The sequence below is a fragment of the Carcharhinus amblyrhynchos genome, chromosome 8, assembly GCF_965287045.1.
Source record: "Carcharhinus amblyrhynchos chromosome 8, sCarAmb.v2.hapA, whole genome shotgun sequence".
NCBI classification, from domain to species: Eukaryota; Metazoa; Chordata; class Chondrichthyes; order Carcharhiniformes; family Carcharhinidae; genus Carcharhinus; species Carcharhinus amblyrhynchos.
Window position 1 is genome coordinate 14,936,338 of NC_137331.1, and position 21,557 is coordinate 14,957,894.

Genomic DNA, 21,557 nt, shown 5'->3' on the forward strand with positions numbered 1-21,557 from the left:
CCCACTGACCTGCACTTGAACCATATCCCTTCACACCCCCTCTCATCCATGAACCCATCCAAGTTTTTCTTAAATGTTAATGCATTTACCACTTAATCCGGCAGCTCATTCCACACTGCCACTACTCTCTGCGTGAAGAAGCCCCCCCCAATATTCCCTTTAAACTTTTCTCCTTTCAACCTTAACCCATGCCCTCTGGTTTTTTTCTCCATTGTTCTGCCATCTACTGAACAATTCCTAAATACATTGGACGTGTAAGGAACAAATTGCAAGGAGCAAACGGTATTTGAATTCTATTAGTTATGAATAAAGAAAATACAAAAGAAATGGCTCTGTTAAGATGTTCTATGAGTTCAATTTACCAACCTCTCATATCAGTTTGAATGAGTCAGAAGGATTGTAAATCTGAATGCTATGTGCTGTATTTCTCTATAGTGCAGCTCCTGCTAACAGCTCAGGATTGAAGAATATACCCAATGTATCAACAGAATAAATATACAAGCAGGGGCCACTTTTCAAATAACTAATTTTAAACTAATGTATTATGTGCAATGACAGCATTGCACATTGACTGAAGAGTGGCCTTCTGGTTTACTTTCTGAGATTACCCTTTTTGCTAGGCTGCTCATATGAATAAATAGGAAATCACAGACATAGAACGTAGATTTACGTTGAACAGTACAGCACAGTACAGGCCCTTTGGCCCTCGATGTTATGCTGAGCTTTGCCCGAAACCAAGATCAAGCTATCCCCCTTCTTATCAAACTGGTGTGTTCCATGTGCCTATCCAATAACCACTTGAAAGTTCCAAAAGTGTCCAACTCCACTATCACAGCAGGCAGTGCATTCCACACCCTAACCACTCTCTGAGTAAAGGACCTACCTCGGACATCCCTTTATATCCCCCACCATGAACTTTATGGTTCTGCCCCCTAGTAAAAGCTACATCCATCCGAGGAAATAGTCTCTGAACGTGCACTCTATCTATCCCCCTCATCACCTTATAAACCTCTATTAAGTCGCCTCTCATCCTCCTCCGCTCTAAAGAGAAAAGCCCCAGCTCCCTCAACCTTTCCTCATAAGACCTACCCTCCAAACGAGGCAGCATCCTGCTTGTATATTTATTCTGTTGATACATTGGGTATATTCTTCAATCCTGAGCTGTTAGCAGGAGCTGCACTATAGAGAAATACAGCACATAGCATTCAGATTTACAATCCTTCTGACTCATTCAAACTGATATGAGAGGTTGGTAAATTGAACTCATCCTGGTAAATCTCCTCTGCCCTCTCTCCAATACTTCCACATCCTTCTTATAGTGAGGTGACCAGAACTGCACACAATATTCCAAATGTGGCCTCACCAAGGTCCTGTACAATTGCAGCATGACCCCATGGCTCTTAAACTCAAGCCCCCTGTTAATAAACACCAACAAACTACAGGCCTTCTTCACAGCTCTATCCACTTGAGTTTGGCAACCTTCAGAGATCTGTGGATATGAACCCCAAGATCTCTCTGTTCTTCCACATTCCTCAGAACCCTACTGTTGACCCTGTAATCCGCATTCAAGTTTGTCCTACCAAAATGAATCAGCTCGCACTTATCAGGGTTAAACTCCATCTGCCATTTTTCAGCCCAGCTCTGCATCCTATCAACGTCTCTTTGCAGCCCTTGACCTCATCCTCTACTCCACCAATCTTGGTGTCATCAGCAAATTTACTGATCCACCCTTCAGCCCCCTCAATCCTTTGATTTTTTTTTTAGTGCATCAAATACACAAGAATATCCTCCAATACTTACCACAAGACCAGTTCTTACGATAAAATAATGGACGGTCTGTGTAACATCTGCTGCATGCAGTAGATTGTGATAGGGGTTTTTATGCTTTGTGTATCCAATTTCTAGGGCATCAATGAATGACACAAGAGAGGACACAGGGATCTGAAATGAAGAAGACAATAGAAATAATAAGATTCACACTGTAATTACATCTGAGATGTTCAGTCGAATAATCAGTGGTTAAATGTATAAATGTAGAATGCAAGAATCCAAATTATTTCAATGGTCAGCTCATCACTACTTTCTCATGGTTAATTAGAAATAGAAAATAAATGCTGACTTTTTCAGAAATGCTCACTTAATTTTTTTAAATTATGAAAATTCAAGAGTGGCGCAAGATTGTGGATACAGCATCTCCCACACATTCTGCTCAATGCTCACAATGCTGCCTGCAGATGGGTGAAAAAAACCTCAGCATTAAAAAAAGTAAATTGACATTTCTAAACAAAATTCTTCTCCATTTATTTGTTGTATACAAATTTGACAGACAAAAAGACTGGTCTACATTTGTAGTAATACAGGACCAACATGCTCCAGGAAAGGTAAAGGATGGGATTAATAAATCCAGAGAACCCTGGATGTCAAGGGATATACACGGTTGGATAAGGGAAAAAAAGGAGTCCCTAGAAGAAAACAGAAAGTTCAGGGTGGTGCTTAGAAAAGAATCTAGGAGGGTGAAGAGGTGTACAAAAAAAAACACAGGCAGGCAAAATAAAGAAAAATCCCAAGGTGCATTATAAGTATATTAAGGGCAAGAAGATAATGAGGGAAACAGTAGGGACCACTGGACATCAAAGTGGCAAAGTGTGTGTGGAGCCAAAAGACATAGGTAAAGTATTAAATGAGTTTTATGCATCTGTGTTCACTATGGAGAAAATTAATTTATTGGTCACAAGTAGGCTTACATTCACTTTGCAGTGCAGTTACTGTGAAAACCCCTCATTGCCACACTCCGTTCGGGTACATTGATGAAGAATTTAGTATGGCCGACCCATCTAACCTGCACATCTTTGGACTGTGGGAGGAAACTGAAGCATCCGGAGGAAACCCACGCAGACATGGGGAAAATGTACAAACTTCACACAAACAGTGACTCAAACCTGGGTCCTGGTGCTGCCAGGTTTGAGTCACTGTGCTGCCTCACGATGTTGAAGGATGATGTAGGTATAAAATCAGGGACGGGATATAATTGAGCAAACTAGTCTTGGGAGAGAGAAGGCGTTAGCAGATTTAGCAGGATTACAAGGGAGTAAATCCATAATGAGATGTATCCTAGCCCGCTATAAGAAGCAGGAGGCAGATGATGATATTCCAAGGTTGTTTTTGTCACTGGAAGCCTGTGTCCATTGGTGTACGTAGGAGTCAGCGCTGGATCCCTTGCTGCTTGTTGTGTATAATAATGATCCAGATGTGGAAGTAGGAGGTATGATCATTTGCAGGTGACACAAAAATTGGTGGTATGATAAATAGCAAGGAGGAAAGCTTTAAAGGATGAAACAGCAGGGCAAAATCAGACAGGTAGATCAGTGGCAAATGGAATTTAACCCTGAAAAATGTGAGGAAGTACTTCTCAGGAGCTCTAACAAGGCAAGGGAGTATACAATAAACAGTAGGACTATAGGAAGTACAGAGGATCAGAGTGTATGTCCATTGGTCCCTGAAAGTAAATAAGGTGGTAAAGAAGGCAGATTGTATACGTGCTTTTATTAGCCAAGGCACAGAATATAAGAGCAGGGAGGTTATAATGGAGCTATACAAAATGCTTGTTAGGCCACAGCTAGAGTTGTGTGTGCAGTTCTAGTCACCACACTATAGGAAGGCTGTGATTGCAGCAGAGAAGGTGCAGAGGAGATTCATCAAGATGTTATCGGGGCTGGAATGTGCAGGTGGGGGCGGGCTGCGGTGGCAGGTACGCGTACACCTTACCCTACACTCAGCGAACCTTGTGGTGGACGGGTTCCTTTGTTGCCTTGCCAGGCCCCTGCCATCCCCCAGCTCCTGTTCAACTTCGTCCTCCACATCTTCCTGGGTCCGCTCCTCCTCCTCCAGGATGTCTTCCTGCTGTTGCTCCAGATTGTGGAGTGCCTAGCAGACTGTGACGGGGGAGAGCCTCAGGGCCTCACCAGACAAGTCCAGGCTTTAGAACCGCATCTTCAGTGGTCCAATGTACTGCTTGATGACATACCTCATCAGTGTGGACCTTGTTATAATGGGTCTCTGCATCAGTCGCTGGCCTCTGCACTGGCATAACCAGCCAATACTCAGCCATCCCTGCAGCCTGGGATGGTCCTCCAAGAGTTGTGCATACTCTCTGGTTGCTGTGCACACACATGCCTAATATTAAGCTGGTGCTCACAGGCCACCTGCATGTTAAGAGAATGGAACCCCTGGGCTTGCAGAGTGACGTGCATGCTTCGATAACCCCTGCACGAGGGCATCCCGGTGAAGCCTACAGCCCGAAATTCCTGTTGGGCCTGACCCATGTCAAAATTGATGCAATCATCTGCCAGGGCGTGCAGGGCATCCATCATCTCATGGACACGTTTGTGTATGGCGGATGGGTGATGCAATAGATGTCTCTGCTGGCAACCTAGAAGGACCTAGTGATGTAGAAATTGAGGGCCACCATGGCCTTCACTGCTGCTGGGAGTGGGTGTCCTCCTCCCATGAGGAAATGGCACTGTCTCCTTGCCAAGACACAGTCTGCGGCAGCACACCGCATTCAACAGCCCTTTAAAGGACATGCAAGTCCTTGAGCGTCAGGGTCCCCATCTCTGATGTGTCCAGCACTCCCCTTGGGCCAATGGGCACCCGCCTCCTGTCCTCAGCCAATGACCCCATCCTCCTGCTGCGGTCTCTGGCCTGGGCTGGCCTGGCCAGGCTGTACCTCTCCCTCCTCTGTCTTCACCTCCTCCACAGTGGTAAATATCAGGGCCAGCTCAGTTGTGAAATCCATGGTACCTATCGTGTGAGGGTGGAGAGAGAAGGGGATCTGAGAGAGATACTGAGCGAGTCAGTAAAGTTATCCATTCCAGGCTCCTCACTCCCAACTAGCAAGCTATGCCCCACGAGTCTGGACACTGGTACCCAACACCACACTGGCTGCCAACCGCTGCTGCATCATCGCTATATCGGGAGCACACAGGTATCTGTGACAGGGGTCCCCATTGAGAACTCCACCATTTAAGACATGAACCCACCCATCTGTATGTCCGGTGCAGTGGCTTTCAGGAATGGCTTGCAGTTTAGACAGGCAGTGGGGAAGCATCCTCGTAACTAGCACGAGATGGGTTCCCATCGAAAGCAGAGTCCATGCCGTGTGCGAAGCTATGTTAACACCCGGAGTGCCCCTTTGACTGGAGCAAGAGCTGATAGAGCTACTGCTTGTTTCTGTTACTTGGGCCTGGGACGGAATGTCTACAGTCAGCCACAGAGCCTACCCAGCACACAGATGGCAGTGTACCGTGGCAACATCAGTGGGATTGATGGTTAACTTCATTAGCAATTCATCCAGGGGGAATGCATGCAACACAAGCCACTGGCCAATGTTGACTCCTGACCTGAGGATGCCCCCTACCAGCAGGAGTCCCCCCAAACCTGCACCCATGCAGGCCCTCCCACCCTACCCCATTCTGTACCATCGCTGTGGCTGAGGCCTCCACTTGTATCCTAGGGGGCTGGTGATCGGTGGAAGGGGAGGCTATTTGGCCCATTGAATCTGCACTGACCACAATCCCACCTAGGCTCTATTCCCGTAACCCCACGTATTTACCATGCTAGACCCACTGACACAAAGGGTAAACTTAGCTTGGCCAATCGGCCTAATCCGATTGCTTTTGGACTGTGGGAGGAAACCCACGGAGACAAGAGGGGAACATGCAAATTCCACACAGAGAGTTCAAAATTGAACCTGGGGTGCTGGTGCTGTATAGCAGCAGTGCTAACCATTGTGCAACTATGCCACCCACACGGTACTCAACTCCTCGCCCTCCTTCACAACTGCTGCACCTGAGCCACACTTTTATTTTTTATTGTTTATTTGTGTCACAATAGACTTACATTACACTGCAATGAAGTTACTGTGAAAATTCCCTATTTGCCATACTCTGGTGCCTGTTAGGGTATGCTGAGGGAGAATTTAGCATGGCAAATGCACCTAACTAGCACATCTTTCAGATTGTGGGAGGAAACTGGAGCATCCAGAGGAAATCCACACAAACACGGAGGGGAAAATGCAGATTCCACACAGACAGTGACCGTAGCCGGGAACTGAACTCAGGCCCCTGGCGCTGTGAGACAGCAGTGCTAACCACTGTGCCACCGTGCCGCCCTAGAGCAGTAGTGATTTGTGCCAGTGCGACATCACGCCAGTGAGGTGGGGAGATTCTGGGAGAGTGGACAATATTGTGCCAACCTCACTATTGATACTGAAATGCATTCAAATTCACTCTAATGGACTTTGCACCCATTTGGGACATGAAGTGGTTCACACCAGTAAAAAGGGGCTAGGAAGCTGGCAAACCATTTGGCACTGGGTGTGAATCTGACTTTTACAAGGTGGTAAGATCGTGCCACTCATTTTTAGGTCCGCACCAATTATCATAGATTGGTGCGATATGCGCCAGGCACAATGCAGCCAATAAATCGCAACCAATAGCATTACACCAAAGCAATCTTGTAATTAAAATTCTTAATTGTAAGGTAGCCTGGTTTCTTCAAAGCATTTTCCCTCCTGATGTGCTTGAATTAATAGTATATTAGAGCAGTAATTTATAAGTAATGATGATTAATAGGAAGAGGCAATTAACACAAACAATTAAGAAGTGCCTGATATAGAAACAAAAGGGAGTAATTGTTCTAAATACAGATCACATTACAAATTTGTGGAAATCTATCAAATATTATCAACAATTATTTGTTGATCTAATATTATCAACAATTATTTGTTGATCTTTGATAGCCCTTGAAAATCGGTGCAGGATTTACAATGCATGATTAACTTGCAGTCAACCACAATGCTGACTGTGTGACAACTTCGAGCTTCCTACTTTTTTTTTGTTTACTTTATTCCAATGCAATCAAGTCAAATTCAAGTCAATTCAGAGTCCCAACAAGTTGGGACATTCCCGATCCAAGCTGAGAAGACCGGGCTCCCACCTCCTGTCTTGGGCTTGATCTACATGATCCAAGCTGATTGGAGTAGGTGTAGCTCCTCCTCCAAGGCTCGATCTTATTTGCATCTTAGCCAAAAGGCCAAGATGCCGCTTGAAAAAACTGCTTCAAATGAAGCTGAAATGTAACCTAATGACTTCAACCAAGTGCAGCATGTCGATACTACACTTGATCTTAGCCAAACTTTTTTTATATATACTTTATTCCAATTCAATCCAATCAAATCCAATTCAGAGTCCCAACAAGTTGGGTCATTCCCAATCCAAGCTGACAAGACAGGACCTAACCTTAGCATCCAAATAGCGTTAATCATTAGCAGGACTGGGTGTTGGAACAGTGAGCATCTGACACCTTTTAAAGATAGCCTGACTTTCTGAAAGTGCAAGGTGGCCACAGTAAATGCACAGTCGTGCAGGAATCCAACCTGATATGCAAATCGTTGAATAATGGGAGAGTATATGATCTAAGGTGTGTAGATGAGATGGATTAGACATGGGAAACCTGTGGACTTATAAGGTGTGTAAATGATTGCATATCTAAGCAGACTAAGAAGTCAACCACTAACCTTGAAACGACTGATGAGGTCATATCTGGTGAAAAGATCATAAACAATGAATTTGAGTGCATGTTCTCCACTGGCCTCATGCAGAGCAAAAACATTGAAGGTGCATTTATCTACATTCTGCAAAACAAAGGACAAGAAGACACTTCATGAAACTGATTGCCTATCATTGTACAGTTACACATTTTATTTTTCTCCCTTTTGTCAAGATCCCATCATCTTTCCCATCACTGATGTTCTGATTGTTTGTTAGTTTCCAGGCATACATGATCTCACTCAATAGATGTAATGATGTTCATGCTCTTTCTTCCTTAGATTTCTTTAAAATACATGAAAGTAACCCAACTCAACAAGGGGTTTTATTCTCCTTCCATTGGGTTACCTTATTTAATATTTCTTCTCCTTTTGTTTTAAATGTGGTTATACAATTGCTAATCTTATTTTCTAATGTCCAAAGATATGCAGGTTAGGTTGATTGACCATGCTAAAATTGCCTTTAGTGCCCTGAGATGCGTAGGTTAGAGGGATCAGCGGGTAAAATATACAGGGATATGGGGGTAGGGCCTGGGTGAGAGTGTGGTCAGTACAGACTCAATGGGTAAATGGCCTCTTTCTGCACTGCATGATTTCTATGATTCTATACCCACCTGATTCATTTCCCTGATAAATTCACAAACCAAAATAATTATTTAATATTTCTTTCATTTAGTATTTCTATCACTGCCTGTGATTTTCACCTTTGTGGCTTGAATTTCATTCCAACTTTCCCTATATTATACGTAAGTTGTTGTGTATTCATGTTTGTTGGAACAAGGTCATCTGAAGCATATTGGTGACATCATCAACTATTTGCATAGGCAAATGGGCAGTCTATTCCTAACAGCCTGTAGAGTAAACACCTTTCCAATAAAGCTCATGTTTGTTTGCACCTTCATGTTCTTCAAGCCTATCTTGTAAAAATACAATAAATGACTTCAGAATATTTTACAATGTTTCCTGTTGACTTAATTTCATGGTTCCACTTTGTATTCCCAATTGTCTTTTTGATCTCTTTTATAAACTTTTCATATCCTTCTTTGCCATATGCTGTCTGTTGCATGACAGACTATAAACCTTCAGTTCTTTCCTTATCTCTTTAGTCATCATGATATCTCATTTGTGAACAGTTTGCCCTTGCTCCTCTTTATTTTTTCAAAATCTTTTTATTCTCTCATTTTAACTCTATTTATTCACTTATCATTTATGTTCTCTCTTATTTGTTCCTTTCCAATATTTTCCATGTTCAATTACATCAGCACAACTTCTTTGTGTTCTAGCGCTGGTACAGTCCTTGAGCCAAATGTTAAGTTTCCCTATTTGTCTGTCTCAAAGCCAAGTTGCACATGGCTTTGGCAATAATCCAGAAATTATGAACTTCAAGTTAAAATAAATAAAAACTATAAGAGATGTCAAGTGGGTTGTTGATTCATTAATACCCATTTTATTCTATCACCATATCAATATTAATATGATTCAAATCTACATTTGAAGCTCTATTAATCACCTAACCAAAGAAAATTGGAAGTGACAAAATACATCCATTAAGTTTTTCCTAATAGCCATGAGTAAAAATTGAAGCATTCAAAGCCCAGATAAGTTCAACACCAAGAACTCAGTGTCAAAAACCTCGACTTAACTTGCATTATTTCATTAATTCATGATTCAGAACTATAAGTATGGTTCAATACTCTTTGTAGATATTGAAGTAATCAGTTCAGATGGGCATGACTTTAAAGTAACTTTTACATGCCAAGGGGAAAAAAATATCAAAAGTTGTTTATGAAAAAACACCGTAAGGGTCAAGGTTAAACGTTTGCTTCCAGTTCCTGATTTATCGAACTATTACAATCAGATTCGAAGGTCAGGTGATAAAGGTGTGAATTGAAAATGTCTCCCTCAATGCCTACATCAATAATCTGTTGTTGTTAAAAATACCCTTCAATACAGGTACAGACTCACAAAGTTTGATTCATAATGGCTTGAAAAGGGTATGGAATCTAAAAGAAGGAAAGCAAAAGTCAAAACATACCTTTAACACATCGATGACTAAAGGAGGGTAGCTTAGTCCAACCATTATTGACGTGCGTCTATACATTCTGTTCAAAAGAAGTTCAGAAAACGAAGTTGTAATGCTGATTTGTGTCAGTAACATCTGGTCAACATGCTCGAATTGATGCAAACAAAGGGAGAGATGTTTTTACAGTAAAGATAAATTTGTCATTGTCCCTCGTCAACAAAGCACTTCATTTTTTTTTAATTTAAAGGAGTTAAGTGCATTAACCCAAACAGGTGCCGGACTGTGGCAACTAGGGGAATTTCACAGTAACTTTGTTGCAGTGTAAGCATTATTGTGGCTAATAAATAAACTTTAAACTTTTACTTTTTGATCGGCAGCATGGGAAATACAGAAATAATACTGGAATGCAAAGAGAGCAAATTGATGAGCAGTCTTATGTAAGCATTAGTAGTATGCTGATTAACAAAATTAAAATCCTCATGCATTTTGCTTTGCATCCACCTTTAGTTTGCAGACTATTTGTAAACTTTCATAGAGAGAAATTTATTAGCATATATTTGTTGATGTAACTGAAGAACGCAGTGCGGACTTGTGTGATTACATTTCTCCCTTTCAATGGCTGATGTGGAGATATCTGTAACTACAGGAAAATATTATTAGCAAAAGTTGCATTTTGAAGACATTCTGTTTAATAATGAAATTAAGTGCTTTGTCTAGTAACAACTCTTCACTTCTCCAGTTTTTGTAGTTACAACATAAAGTGTAATGCCAATCACAACTATTGAACTCAATTCAAAGTAAAGCAGAGAATTCAGATAAACACCTTAGTTGTGTTTAACATGCTAATGTGGCTGACATGTGCTAATGTGCGTCCACATTGCTGGCTGTGCCCCTCAGCTGCACTGGCTCTAAATTCTACAATACCCACCCTAAACCTCTCTGTCTTTAAAGACAGAGCTGAATGTGTGTCTGTTGTAGACATTATTAACCTCGCCCCTGATTTCCATGCTGCGCAACTCATGAAGCACTATTAGGCCAGGGGGAGCAACGAAACGTGGCACTGCAGCCTGTCCTCAGATTCCCACTCATTAGAAAACCTGTGAAGGCACAAGGGAAGATTAAAAATAGGAAGGGGCAAGTCAACATTTTTTAAGACTGTCCACAGATATTACGGATAATCAAAAAGATGGAAGACCAATGGAATGCAGACCTTATACCCAGGGGACTAGAACGTATGGGGTAGAAGTAATGCCCAAAGCTCCTAGATAAGATTCTCTGGCTTCCCTGCTGTGTCATCTCGGCAGCGGGAGACTGTACGCTATTTGATGGTGGCAGGATCTTCTGGTCTTGCTTCTGTCAATGGGAATGCCCATTGAAGTCACGCCAGTATTTCCCACTCCAGTAGGAAATATGCACAAAGGAGTGCACCGTGGACAGGACAAATATAAATGACCACAGAACACTGGCACCAGTTAGACAAAATCTAGATTCAGCATTCATCAGGCTACACAAGGAAAGGCTAGTGACCGCTCATAGAATCTCTATAGTATATTCAGCCATCGTGTCTTCACCAACCACAATCCCACCAGGGCCTATTCCTGTAACCCCACACACTGACCCTGTTAATCCCCTGGGATTAACTAGGGTTAGTTTAGCATGGCTAATCAACCTAACCTGCACATCTTTGGCCTGTGGGAGGAAACCAGAGCACCTGGATGAAACACAGGGAGAATGTGCAAACTCCTCACAGATATGACCCGAGGCCAGAAGTGAACCTGGGTCCCTGCACTGTGAGGCAGCAGTGCTAACTACTGTGCCACCGTGCTGCGCTGAAAGCATAAAGAACTAATGCCCTTTCTCCATGAGGTAAAGTGTCACAGCCAAGCACTAATGATAGTTTTGGATTAAAATGAACCAATAGTTTAAATTTCTGCGAACGCATCTCTGACATCATTGTATGCTTTCTCACATTCTGTTATCCAATCCCATGACTGTTTCGCACATAGTAAATTATGCAAAGGCTTCAATAATGTAGCTAATTTAGGGACGCATTTCCCATAATAATTTAGTAATCCTAGAAAGGACCTCAATTATGTCACATCCATCGGAAGTGTTGCTTTTAAAATAGCGTCCATCTTTTCAGGTGCTCAATAATGTGACCCAAATATTGGACTTACATCAGGAAAACAAAACCACACTTTTTTTCTTAATATGCAGACCACGTGCTCTAAAATGTTTTAATGTTGTTTCTAAATTATTCAAATGCTCCTGTTCACTGGATCCTGTAATTAGGAAATGCAGATAATATTATACACCAGACAGACTACTTAAAATCTGATCCATTGATTTTTGGAGTAGGGACTGGCGCAGATGTTAATCCCAAGGCAATCCTTTACAATGAAAAAGGTCTTTATGAGTAACAATGGTAAGCAATGTTTATGATTCAGCAGCTGCACTCATCTGTAAATATACTTGTGAAAGATCAATCTTGATGAATTTCTGCCCACCTGGCAATCTTCAATTAAAGGAAGTGGATCTCGATCTGCACAAACACCAGATTTATTGTTGTTTTAAAATCATTACAAATATGAATTGAATCACCTGATTTCATTGTAGATATGGTGAGAGTAGCCCAGTCACTCATTGCAACCAGCTAGCTCTTTTTCAACTTTGGGAAAAATTGCACATGGCACTACTCTTGCCTTGAGATATTTCAGTTGGCTATTCGGCTTTATCTTGAGCTTCATTTGAACTCCCTTCATTGAGCACACTCCTGTATCTATCCAGAAAGTGCTGTATTCTGTTTTGACATCAACCAATCTGTTGCCAGCATTCCAATTACGCTTTACCTTCTGCAACCATAATCTTCCAAATAGATTTGGATAATTACATGGAGAGACAACTCCGCTCCAGTCAATTCTATGTTGACCGTGATGTAACCTCTCAGCAGCACAATCTCTTCTGTGTATGTCCTTAAAATCACATCATCAGGTTTTAAATCAAAATACTTTAGTTTTTGTTGGTGTATAGCCTCAGGAATGAGCCACCAGTATCTGCCTCCATCTTAACAGACTGTCCATTTAACTTCGGAACCACCTGGATTCTATGTACTTCACCCTATATGGATAAGAGTTCAGTTGGAGATCTTCATCGTATTCCTGAACATTCTTTTCTTCAAAGTCATAATTCTTTTCTTCCATGTTGTAAATTCTTTTTGTAGAATGCAACATATTCCTCTTGAACTTACCCAGATTCTTTTTCTGAATATTCTTGTGAGGTGAAGCTGGTCTAGCCCAAAAAGCTTTTGCAATGGGATCCACTTTGCCACAATTCTGGCACTGACTATTCTTGCTCCAGCATTCAGTCATGGAATGGTTCATTTTGGCACATCTATGACATGTTTGTTGTTGTTTATATTTCTTCTGGGATGTTCCCAACCCTTGGATCTTCATTCCGGCAGCAAATTGTGAAGTTTCTTTCACAGCCAGTTCCATAGGCCCTGCAATTTCCACTGCTCTCTTTAAAGTCCAAATATGTTCAATAATCAATCTTCTTTGAATAGCTTCAGTTTAGAGACCACAAACTACACGATCTCAGAAAAAAGTCTTCTAATGACTCGCCACACTCGCGGTGCTGTGAAAGCTTTTTTAAAGTTGTCTCAAACTGAGAAATGCTTTTGCCTTCCACATGATCCCTTTAGTAAAAGCTGAATCATTCTGTGATGATCAGTGGCTTTGGGTATTAATGCACTTCTAGGATATTTGTTAACTCATCTTACGTTTTGGTTCCTGGCTTTGCTGGATGAACCAAGTTCCATAACAAATTGAAGGTTTTACTTCCTACTGAACTGAGAAAAGCCGGTATGAGCAACAAGTTCTAAATTTTATTTGAATATACAAAGCACTGAAATGCTCTGCATAGGAATTCCAAGATTCATTTTCTTCATTGAAAAGCCCCACAGATCCGAGTTGACTCGTCATCTCTCTTGCAGGCACGAGTGACTGCTCACTATCTTTTATATTACTTTGTCTTCCGAGTACTCTCCTTTTTACTCTGGATACCATTGGCTTGATGTATTTTTCATTGAATGGCGCCACCATACTGCAAAGTACCCATATTTTAAAATAAGTCAAATATTGTCTGGAATCTCACCCTTCTCTGATCGAAAAGAAACCCTCTTTTAAAATCAGAGCTTTTTTCTTACTTGGTCTTAGTGGCACTGGCAGTTCAATCTTTAATCCCGCTGTTGCTTCTCCCCAGCCTTTTAATACTTGATGTGTGATTGCCCACAATGTTCATTTTCTTCGACTTAAGATCTCTCCTTGGTGTTGTTGATGAATCAAAATTCCAATTCATCGCCAATTTTCTTTTTTTAATGTCCTAACTATGTTAGAGGTTGTGGGTCTTAACAAAAAAAAAGACATTGTTTGCACACAGAGGCCAGAATTTTCCCATCCTGCCTGCCACAGGAATCAGAGTGGGTGAGGGGTGGACCATGGAATAGTTTGATGACCTCGGATGGGATTTTACAGTTCTGAAGCAAGGGCATACAATCCCGCCCATAATTTCAAACTAACAAAAACAGTTTTATTTTTGGAGCTCTTACCTGTGTCGAGAACAAACTGAAATTAAAACAGCAGTTTCTGCAACACCCTTATGACGGCAACATCAAATCATGTGATCAATTCCTAAAAGCAATCTGTAGCCACTTAGATACTTAACACCCCAGCTTCTTGAAATTGATTTTGGCACTAAAATCCTCCATCTACAGAACGTTCTGGTAAATCGCCTCACATCACATTTAAGTATGTTGGCCAAAAAACACGTCTAGTTGTTGCTGGATCAGAGCTTTACAAAGTTTCAGCATAACGTCCTTGCTCTATGTTGATTGCATCTATTCTGTAAGCCCAATACCTGTCTTACTTTGCTAGGTACTCTCTATATAAGTCCTGTCACCTTCAAAGATCTATAGACATGAAATTCCCAACCCCTCTACTCTTACAGGCTCTTTAGAACTGCGTCTTTTAATTTATAACCTATCACCAAAGCGGATCATGTAATGCGTTTCTGTATTAAATTCTATCTGCCTCTTCTCTGTCCATTCTGCTAGCCTATCTACGTCCTGTTGCAGTTGATCCGTATCATCCATATAATATATATTGACCCTCGTCAAATGCCACCATCCTACACGTCGACCATCCTACATCCCGAAAAAAACTGTTTATCATGATTTTCTGTTTTCCGTCCTTTGGTCATGTCTTTTTTAATCCAAGCTCATTTTTTAAAAAAATCAGCCTTTTACCTTATTAAAAAAGTCAAAAGACACTCGTCAGTCATGAAAATATTATGTAAAGTTTCCCTACCTTTCGACAAATATCCCAGCCTGTACAGCATGGACAATGCTACGGAATCTTGGTTTTTCCTCTGTTCGCTTCAACATCAGTCCCATCTGTTTTGTAAAGGTGGACGCTAGCCAGTCACGGACCTCTAAGGGAACAGCATCTGATTGGATATTGCTAAGTTCATCCTCTGTATCCAGGAGATGTCTGTATTTAGAGGGAACAAAATCAAACAGAATATCTTGAATACACGAGTGCAATCATTTCACGTGAAATCTTTTTCATCCTGGAATGTTCTTTCTGCAGTTATCAGATGCTGCAACATGAAAATGAGGCCTGTTAATTTTGGATAAAGAGATGTAATAATGTCAGTAATAACCTGGGTACCCAAGGGAACAACTTGAACAACAGTTAACAGTGACAAGTTGTCTCAAGTGGATGGACAAGTGACTGCAACAAAATTATTTTGCCTTGTCTACCTGTTGTCTTTCTTTCTCCCTTCTGTCTGCCTGCAGAATTGGCAATGTTCCTTCATCCTTTCTGCTACCAAGATGAGGCCTAACTTTTTCATTATCACTACAGGTGGAGGGGCAGATTCATCATTCATTCTTTTACTCTTCAATGAGAAAAATATTTAACTGGCTGTTTTTTTCTGAAAGCAGGAATGACTGAGGAAATTTGATGGCGATTTTAAATAATTAATTGTTAGGTGGACAAAATAAAAACAAATTGATCCCAATGGCTGAAGGGCTGACAATCAGAGAATGCAAGATTTAGATGATTCACAAAAGAATCGCAGGAAACAGGAGGAAAATCTCTTTTTATGCAGTTAAACACGCTAGCACTAAATCTCTTCAGCATGTCTTTGTACATCACGCTCTCCAGTGATACCAAAATGTCACATGGATGGAAAGCTACTCCATCTGAGATAGTTACAGGGTAAAGATCAAGGTCTCCAAGGTTATACTCTGTGTTTTCCTGATGATGGTACACTAGTTGCGAGTTCAGAGCTGGACATACAAGTACCAGCCTGCTCCTGGAAAGCCCTATTTCAAGGCTGAGGTTTCAATCCAAGAACAGACCAAAACTCGTACATCAGTTTACTTATCTCAATAGTGCACTCTCTCCAGCTGTCTATATCAATAGTGAGGTACATCAAGAATTGCCAAAGCTGGCAGACTGCCAACAGCTAAGAATAAAGAGGAGGAAGTCTGCCTACCAAACCAAAAGTCTATAGAGTAATAGCCTGCCCATCCTGCTCTATGCATAGTTGACTTGGACTGTGTACCAGTACCACACGAAGAAGCGCAACCATTGTCACTTCAGCTGCCTTCAGAAGCTTTTGAAGGGACGGTGACAGGGCAAAATGCTCAAGGTTATTACTCTGAGCTAACATGCCGAGTATCTACACCGCACTGAGCCAGCTGCAATGGTTTTGAGCCGCTCGTGGAGCCAGAATGCCTGACACTTGCTTATCAAAGTCCTTTATGGGGTGCAGTTTCAAGGTGATCTCAGGAAATAATGCAAGGAAACTCTGAGGGCTTCATTAAGGGTTTTGCTTTTGACACCAATTCCTGGGTGAAGCTCACCCAGGATCACTGCACTTACCACAACAAATAAAAATGGTGTTGGCTTCCTTCAAAAACAAACACCTACCAGTGGCAGAAAAAACACAAAGAGAGAAAATCTTGACTCATCAGTCATCTACACCATCCTGTCCTGCAGAACCTTCCAGGTGCAGATCAGCCTCAACAGTCACCTACATACTCATCAGAACCCTACCAAACATCTCAGATGATGAAGGTGGCCATCTTTGCCTCAAAGGATCAATAAGAAAGATAATGATTGTATGATTTTATTCTGTCAGGCTTATTGCTTTATAATTATTACGATCATGTTCCTGATATGGGGTCACAATCTAACATGTGAATATCCCACTGACAATGGAGGGAATTGCTCGATCTGTGAATCCAATGGCAGTAGTTCTATAAAACAATCTGTTTGTCTGAAGATGGCAGTTGATCAATCTGTTGACTTGAATAGGAAGCCGCTTTTTGAGTACAGTGTGAAACTATATTAATGCACAAATTGCAACTGAAGGCAGTTGAGAAATGAATTCATGGCTGACTAGAGAGGCAAATTTAGGAACTGATGCTGTAGTTTATCAAAGTCATGACTCATGGAGAAAATTATTTCCTTTTGCGATTGCTGTGGGCATTGGATGAAACAAGTACTATGATGCTATTGCTGTCTGAATGGTCCTGTGTCCTGCTATGCTAGAGTGATATCTGAAGTGTCCCCATGTTAAAATAAAATATTTTAATTAATGTTATACATTCAAGTTATATAACGTTAAAGGGAGCTTGCTCAACACTTGAAAATCCTTCTGTTTTTACATTAATGAACGGGTGGTCATAAGAAACGTGGAGATACGTGACTTTACTTTGAGTTCCCAACATATGTTTATAAGATGTTGAGAGGGACAGATAGGGTGGTTTCTCGGAGGTTATTTCCCAGGGCTGAAATGGTTGGTACGAGAGGACACAGGTTTAAGTGCTGGGGAGTAGGTACAGAGGAGGTGTCAGGGGTAAGTTTTTCACTCTGAGGGTGGTGAGTGAGTGGAATCGGCTGCGTCGGTGGTGGTGGAGGTGAACTCACTGGGGTCTTTGAAGAGACTTCTGGATGAGTACATGGGATTTAATGGGATTGAGGGTTATAGGAAGGCCTAGTAGGTATGGATATGATCAGCGCAACTTGTGGGCCGAAGGGCCTGTTGGTGCTGTAGTGTTCTATGTTCTATATTGGGAGCACTGTTCGGGGTGGATGTCCACTTGGAAATGGGAAACCCAGAAGTAAGTGAAGTGCATCAGATTTTGAACCACTTAAATTGATTTCATTTCTAGTACTTAAAGGTATGCTCCTAACATGTAATTTGATGGTCTCTTCTGTCTGTCCCTGCAGCAGGAAAGAACACAGAATACAAGGGACAGGTAGAGAACTGGAACTGGCCCTCAAGTCATCCTGCAACTAATACCTACAGAGCAGTTGACTTGCCAACAGAGGGGCAGAGATGGGGTCTACCAGCTATGATGATGGGATTATATATCAGACAGCCACATGGGATACAACACTCTGACATGTTGATTTCATGTTATCAATGAGTGTTAAGTTTTGCAATAGTGAGATGCGATTTAACTAAAATGGCCTGGAAATAGGTACTTTTGGTCAATCATTGCCAGATCAATGAGAGGCATTTGAAGAATAGAAAGTGAAGTATCAGATCAAGTAAATTCACTTAAAACGAAAGGTTAGACCAACAAATCCAGAGCACTGGGTTCTTTGAGGAGGTAACAAGGAAGTTAAGGAGAACAGTGGACGTGATTTATTTAGATTTCCAGAAGGCCTTTGACAAGATGCCGCATAGGAGACTGTTAAATAAGTTAAATTCCCATGGAATTAAGGGTAAGATGTTGACATTGATAGAGGATTGGCTGACTGGCAGAATACAGAGAGTGGGGATAAAGAGGTCTTTTTCAGGATGGCAGCCAGTGACTAGTGGTGTGCCTCAGGGTTCAGTGCTGGGACCACAACTTTTCACAATATACATTAACAACTTGGAGGAAGGAACTGAAGGCACTGTTGCTAAATTTGCAGGTGATACAAAGATGCGTAGAGGGACAGGAAGTATTGAGGAAACAGGGGGGCTGCAGATGGACTTGGACAGGTTAGGAGAGTGGGCAAAGAAGAGGCAGATGGAATACAATATGAAAAGTGTGAGGTTATACACTTTGGAAGGAGGACAGAAGGAATAAATAGGAAAATGCTTAGGAAATGAGAAACACAAAGGGACTCGGGACACATTGTTCAAGATTGTCTTAAGATTAATGTGCAGCTTCAGTCGACAGTTAGGAAGGCGAATGCAATGTTAGCATTCATGTCGAGGGGGCTAACATACAACAGCAGGGATGTACTTCTGAGGCTGGATAAGGCTCTGGTCAGGAGCCATTTGGAGTATTGTGAGCAGTTTTGGGCCCTGTATCTAAGAAAGAATGTACTGGCCTAGGAAAGGGTCCAGAGGAGGTTCACAAAAATGATCCCTGGAATGAAAAGCTTGTTGCATGAGGGACGGTCGAGGATTCTGGGTCTGTACTCGGTGGAGTGTAGAAGGATGAGGAGAATCTTATTGAAACTTACAGGATGCTGCGAGACTTGCATAGAGTGGACGTAGAGAGGATGTTTCCACAAGTAGGAAAAACTAAAACTAAGGGCGCAACCTCAGGCTAAAGGGACGAAGATGAGGAGGAAATTCTTCAGCCAGAGTGGTGAATCTGTGGAACTGTTTGCCGCAGAAGGCTGTGGAGACCAGGTCGTTGAGTGTTATGGGGAAAATGCAGGACAATGGGGATGAGAAAAATATCAGCCATGAATGAATAGCGGAGCAGACTCAATGGGCTCATTCTGCTGCTATGTTTTATGGTCTTTATGGTATCGGGGTTTGAAAGAGAGAATAAGGAAAGAAGGGAAGCTTTTGACAGGTACCAAAGACTCAATACTATGGAAAGCAGAGGCATATAAAAAATAAAATAGTTTCTTGCAATTTCTCCCAACTCCCACCAACCACTGATCTTTTACTCTGCTCGAGCTGCTCCACCCCCTCTTATACAGCATATAACTCATCACACTTTTCCCTCTCTAACTCTGAAGAAGAGTCATGTGGACTCAAAGCATTAACTCTATTTTCTCTCCACAGGTACTGCCAGACTTGCTGAGTTTTTCCAGCATTTTCAGTTCTTGGGAGTATAGAACGTTTGAGGCGAAATTAGGAATGAAATTACGTATTTTCCAATTGTTTACTTGGTGTTATTAGACACGTTGAAGAAACTACAAGCTTTGAATGTGATGAGGACAGCGAAGAGCAACTAGCAATGAACAGCAACATGATTATTCACATGTACCTGTTTTTAGACAGTAGCAAGGCAAAACCTGAGTCATTGCCTATCCTCTAATGAGGAAATGCAAACAGTTTAATTTAAGAAATGGAAAAATTCTTTCAAAATACAGATGAACAAGTCACACTCTGGCTGTTAATTATTCTGAACTCTGTCAACTAGCAAGCTGTCAATTAAAAGGTCAACATTATAAATGTAAAACTGTTGAAATCAACTTTTAAAGTGCATAAAATGAAATAAATATTACAATATTTTAAGTATATCCTCGTGAAAACAAGTAAATATTTCTATTTTTAAGCAACTGCGTTTGTTTTAATGCTTTAGACAGCTTAGACAGCTGCTGACATTAGAAGTTCTGAGGTGAAATGGTCTTTTTCCAGGACTTTTGAGCTCTTAGATGCATATCACTTTCAAATTGTTTGCAAAGATTCAACTGAGTTTACACAGCTTCTCATAAGACTCAAATCGCTTATTTAAGAGTTCGTAGTGAGCCCCCCTTCAAGGGTCAAGGTTTTGGAAGGACATATAACCCAACTGGCCAATCAGGCTGATGCGTGGGAATCCTGGGATTGAGCATATTCTTTCCTGGGTGGAATCAATCCTGGAGTTTCAGAATTTGGGAGCATATCCTGTCACTCTGTATGTAAGTATAATTATTCTAATAAATAGTTTGGCAACTGCAATAACAGGTTTGAACAACAATCATACAGGTATTACATTCAGAAAAGAATCATCAGAAGAACCTTCAAATCGCCATGGGAAAAGTGGAAATAGATTTCATGTTCAAATAATTCAAGTCAAGCCAGTTTGCAACCAGTGAGCAACCCAAAATGCCTCCTTATGGCAAATTAGAGCCATTTGATTCTAACTTCAGAAATTGTGTTCAGGTTGAACATCTGCTGTACTTTTCTCAGGCAAACAAAATAGGGGAGAAAAGAATGGTGCAGCCTGCGGTGCCCAAACTTATACTTTAGTCAGGAGTTTCACATCTCCAAATGACCTGATATAAAGACTTCCATCAAGTTGGTAACTTTTGCAATAGGGCATTGGTTTCAATAATTATGCATAAGTATAAATTCAATTTGACTACAAGAGCCCCTGGACAAGTGATAGCAGCCTTTGAGGCCAGATTAAGGCAAATAGCAGAGCACAGTGCCTGTCCTTAATGACATATAGGCTCTTAATGACATATAGACTCCATACAATAGGCTCTTAGCCTATTGTATGGAGTGGATAAGACAGTGATTTGGAAGAAACTGTTGGCAGAGTTCTGAAGACAATGCTGGAGGTTGCTTGAGTTATGAAGAGCGCAGAGAAAGGTGCTCTAAAGCTTCAAAGCATGCAGGGCAGTGAAGTCCACAAGGTCTAGAAGGAAGCTGCTAGTGGCAGTGGTGCCAAGATTGAGGGCACAAGGTTTAATAAGCAGAAGAATGCAGAAAATGATAGAATTCAGAAATACAAAAGCATCAGTCAGCAGCCAGCGGTGGTGAAGAGTGCTGTTCCATTTGCCTTCTTATTACCTGCTGTACCTGCATATTATTTTCTGTGATTCATGCATGAGAACATCCAGATCCTTCTGCACCAATGCATTATGAAGTTTCTCTCCAATTAGATAATAATTTGCCTTTGTATTTTTCCTT

General features: G+C 41.5%; 1 protein-coding gene across 1 annotated transcript in view; it reads right to left on the reverse strand.

The window, feature by feature from the left end:
- Positions 1 to 21,557, reverse strand: part of pde1ca (phosphodiesterase 1C, calmodulin-dependent a) — a 427,725-nt gene that overhangs the window by 198,571 nt on the left and 207,597 nt on the right. The window contains exons 4-7 of the mRNA XM_080194829.1: positions 14,993 to 15,175; positions 9,642 to 9,708; positions 7,577 to 7,693; positions 1,801 to 1,941 (exon numbers count right to left, since the gene is read on the reverse strand). Coding sequence (XP_080050955.1) covers positions 1,801 to 1,941; positions 7,577 to 7,693; positions 9,642 to 9,708; positions 14,993 to 15,175 — 508 coding nt within the window. The remainder of the gene's footprint in view (positions 1 to 1,800; positions 1,942 to 7,576; positions 7,694 to 9,641; positions 9,709 to 14,992; positions 15,176 to 21,557) is intronic.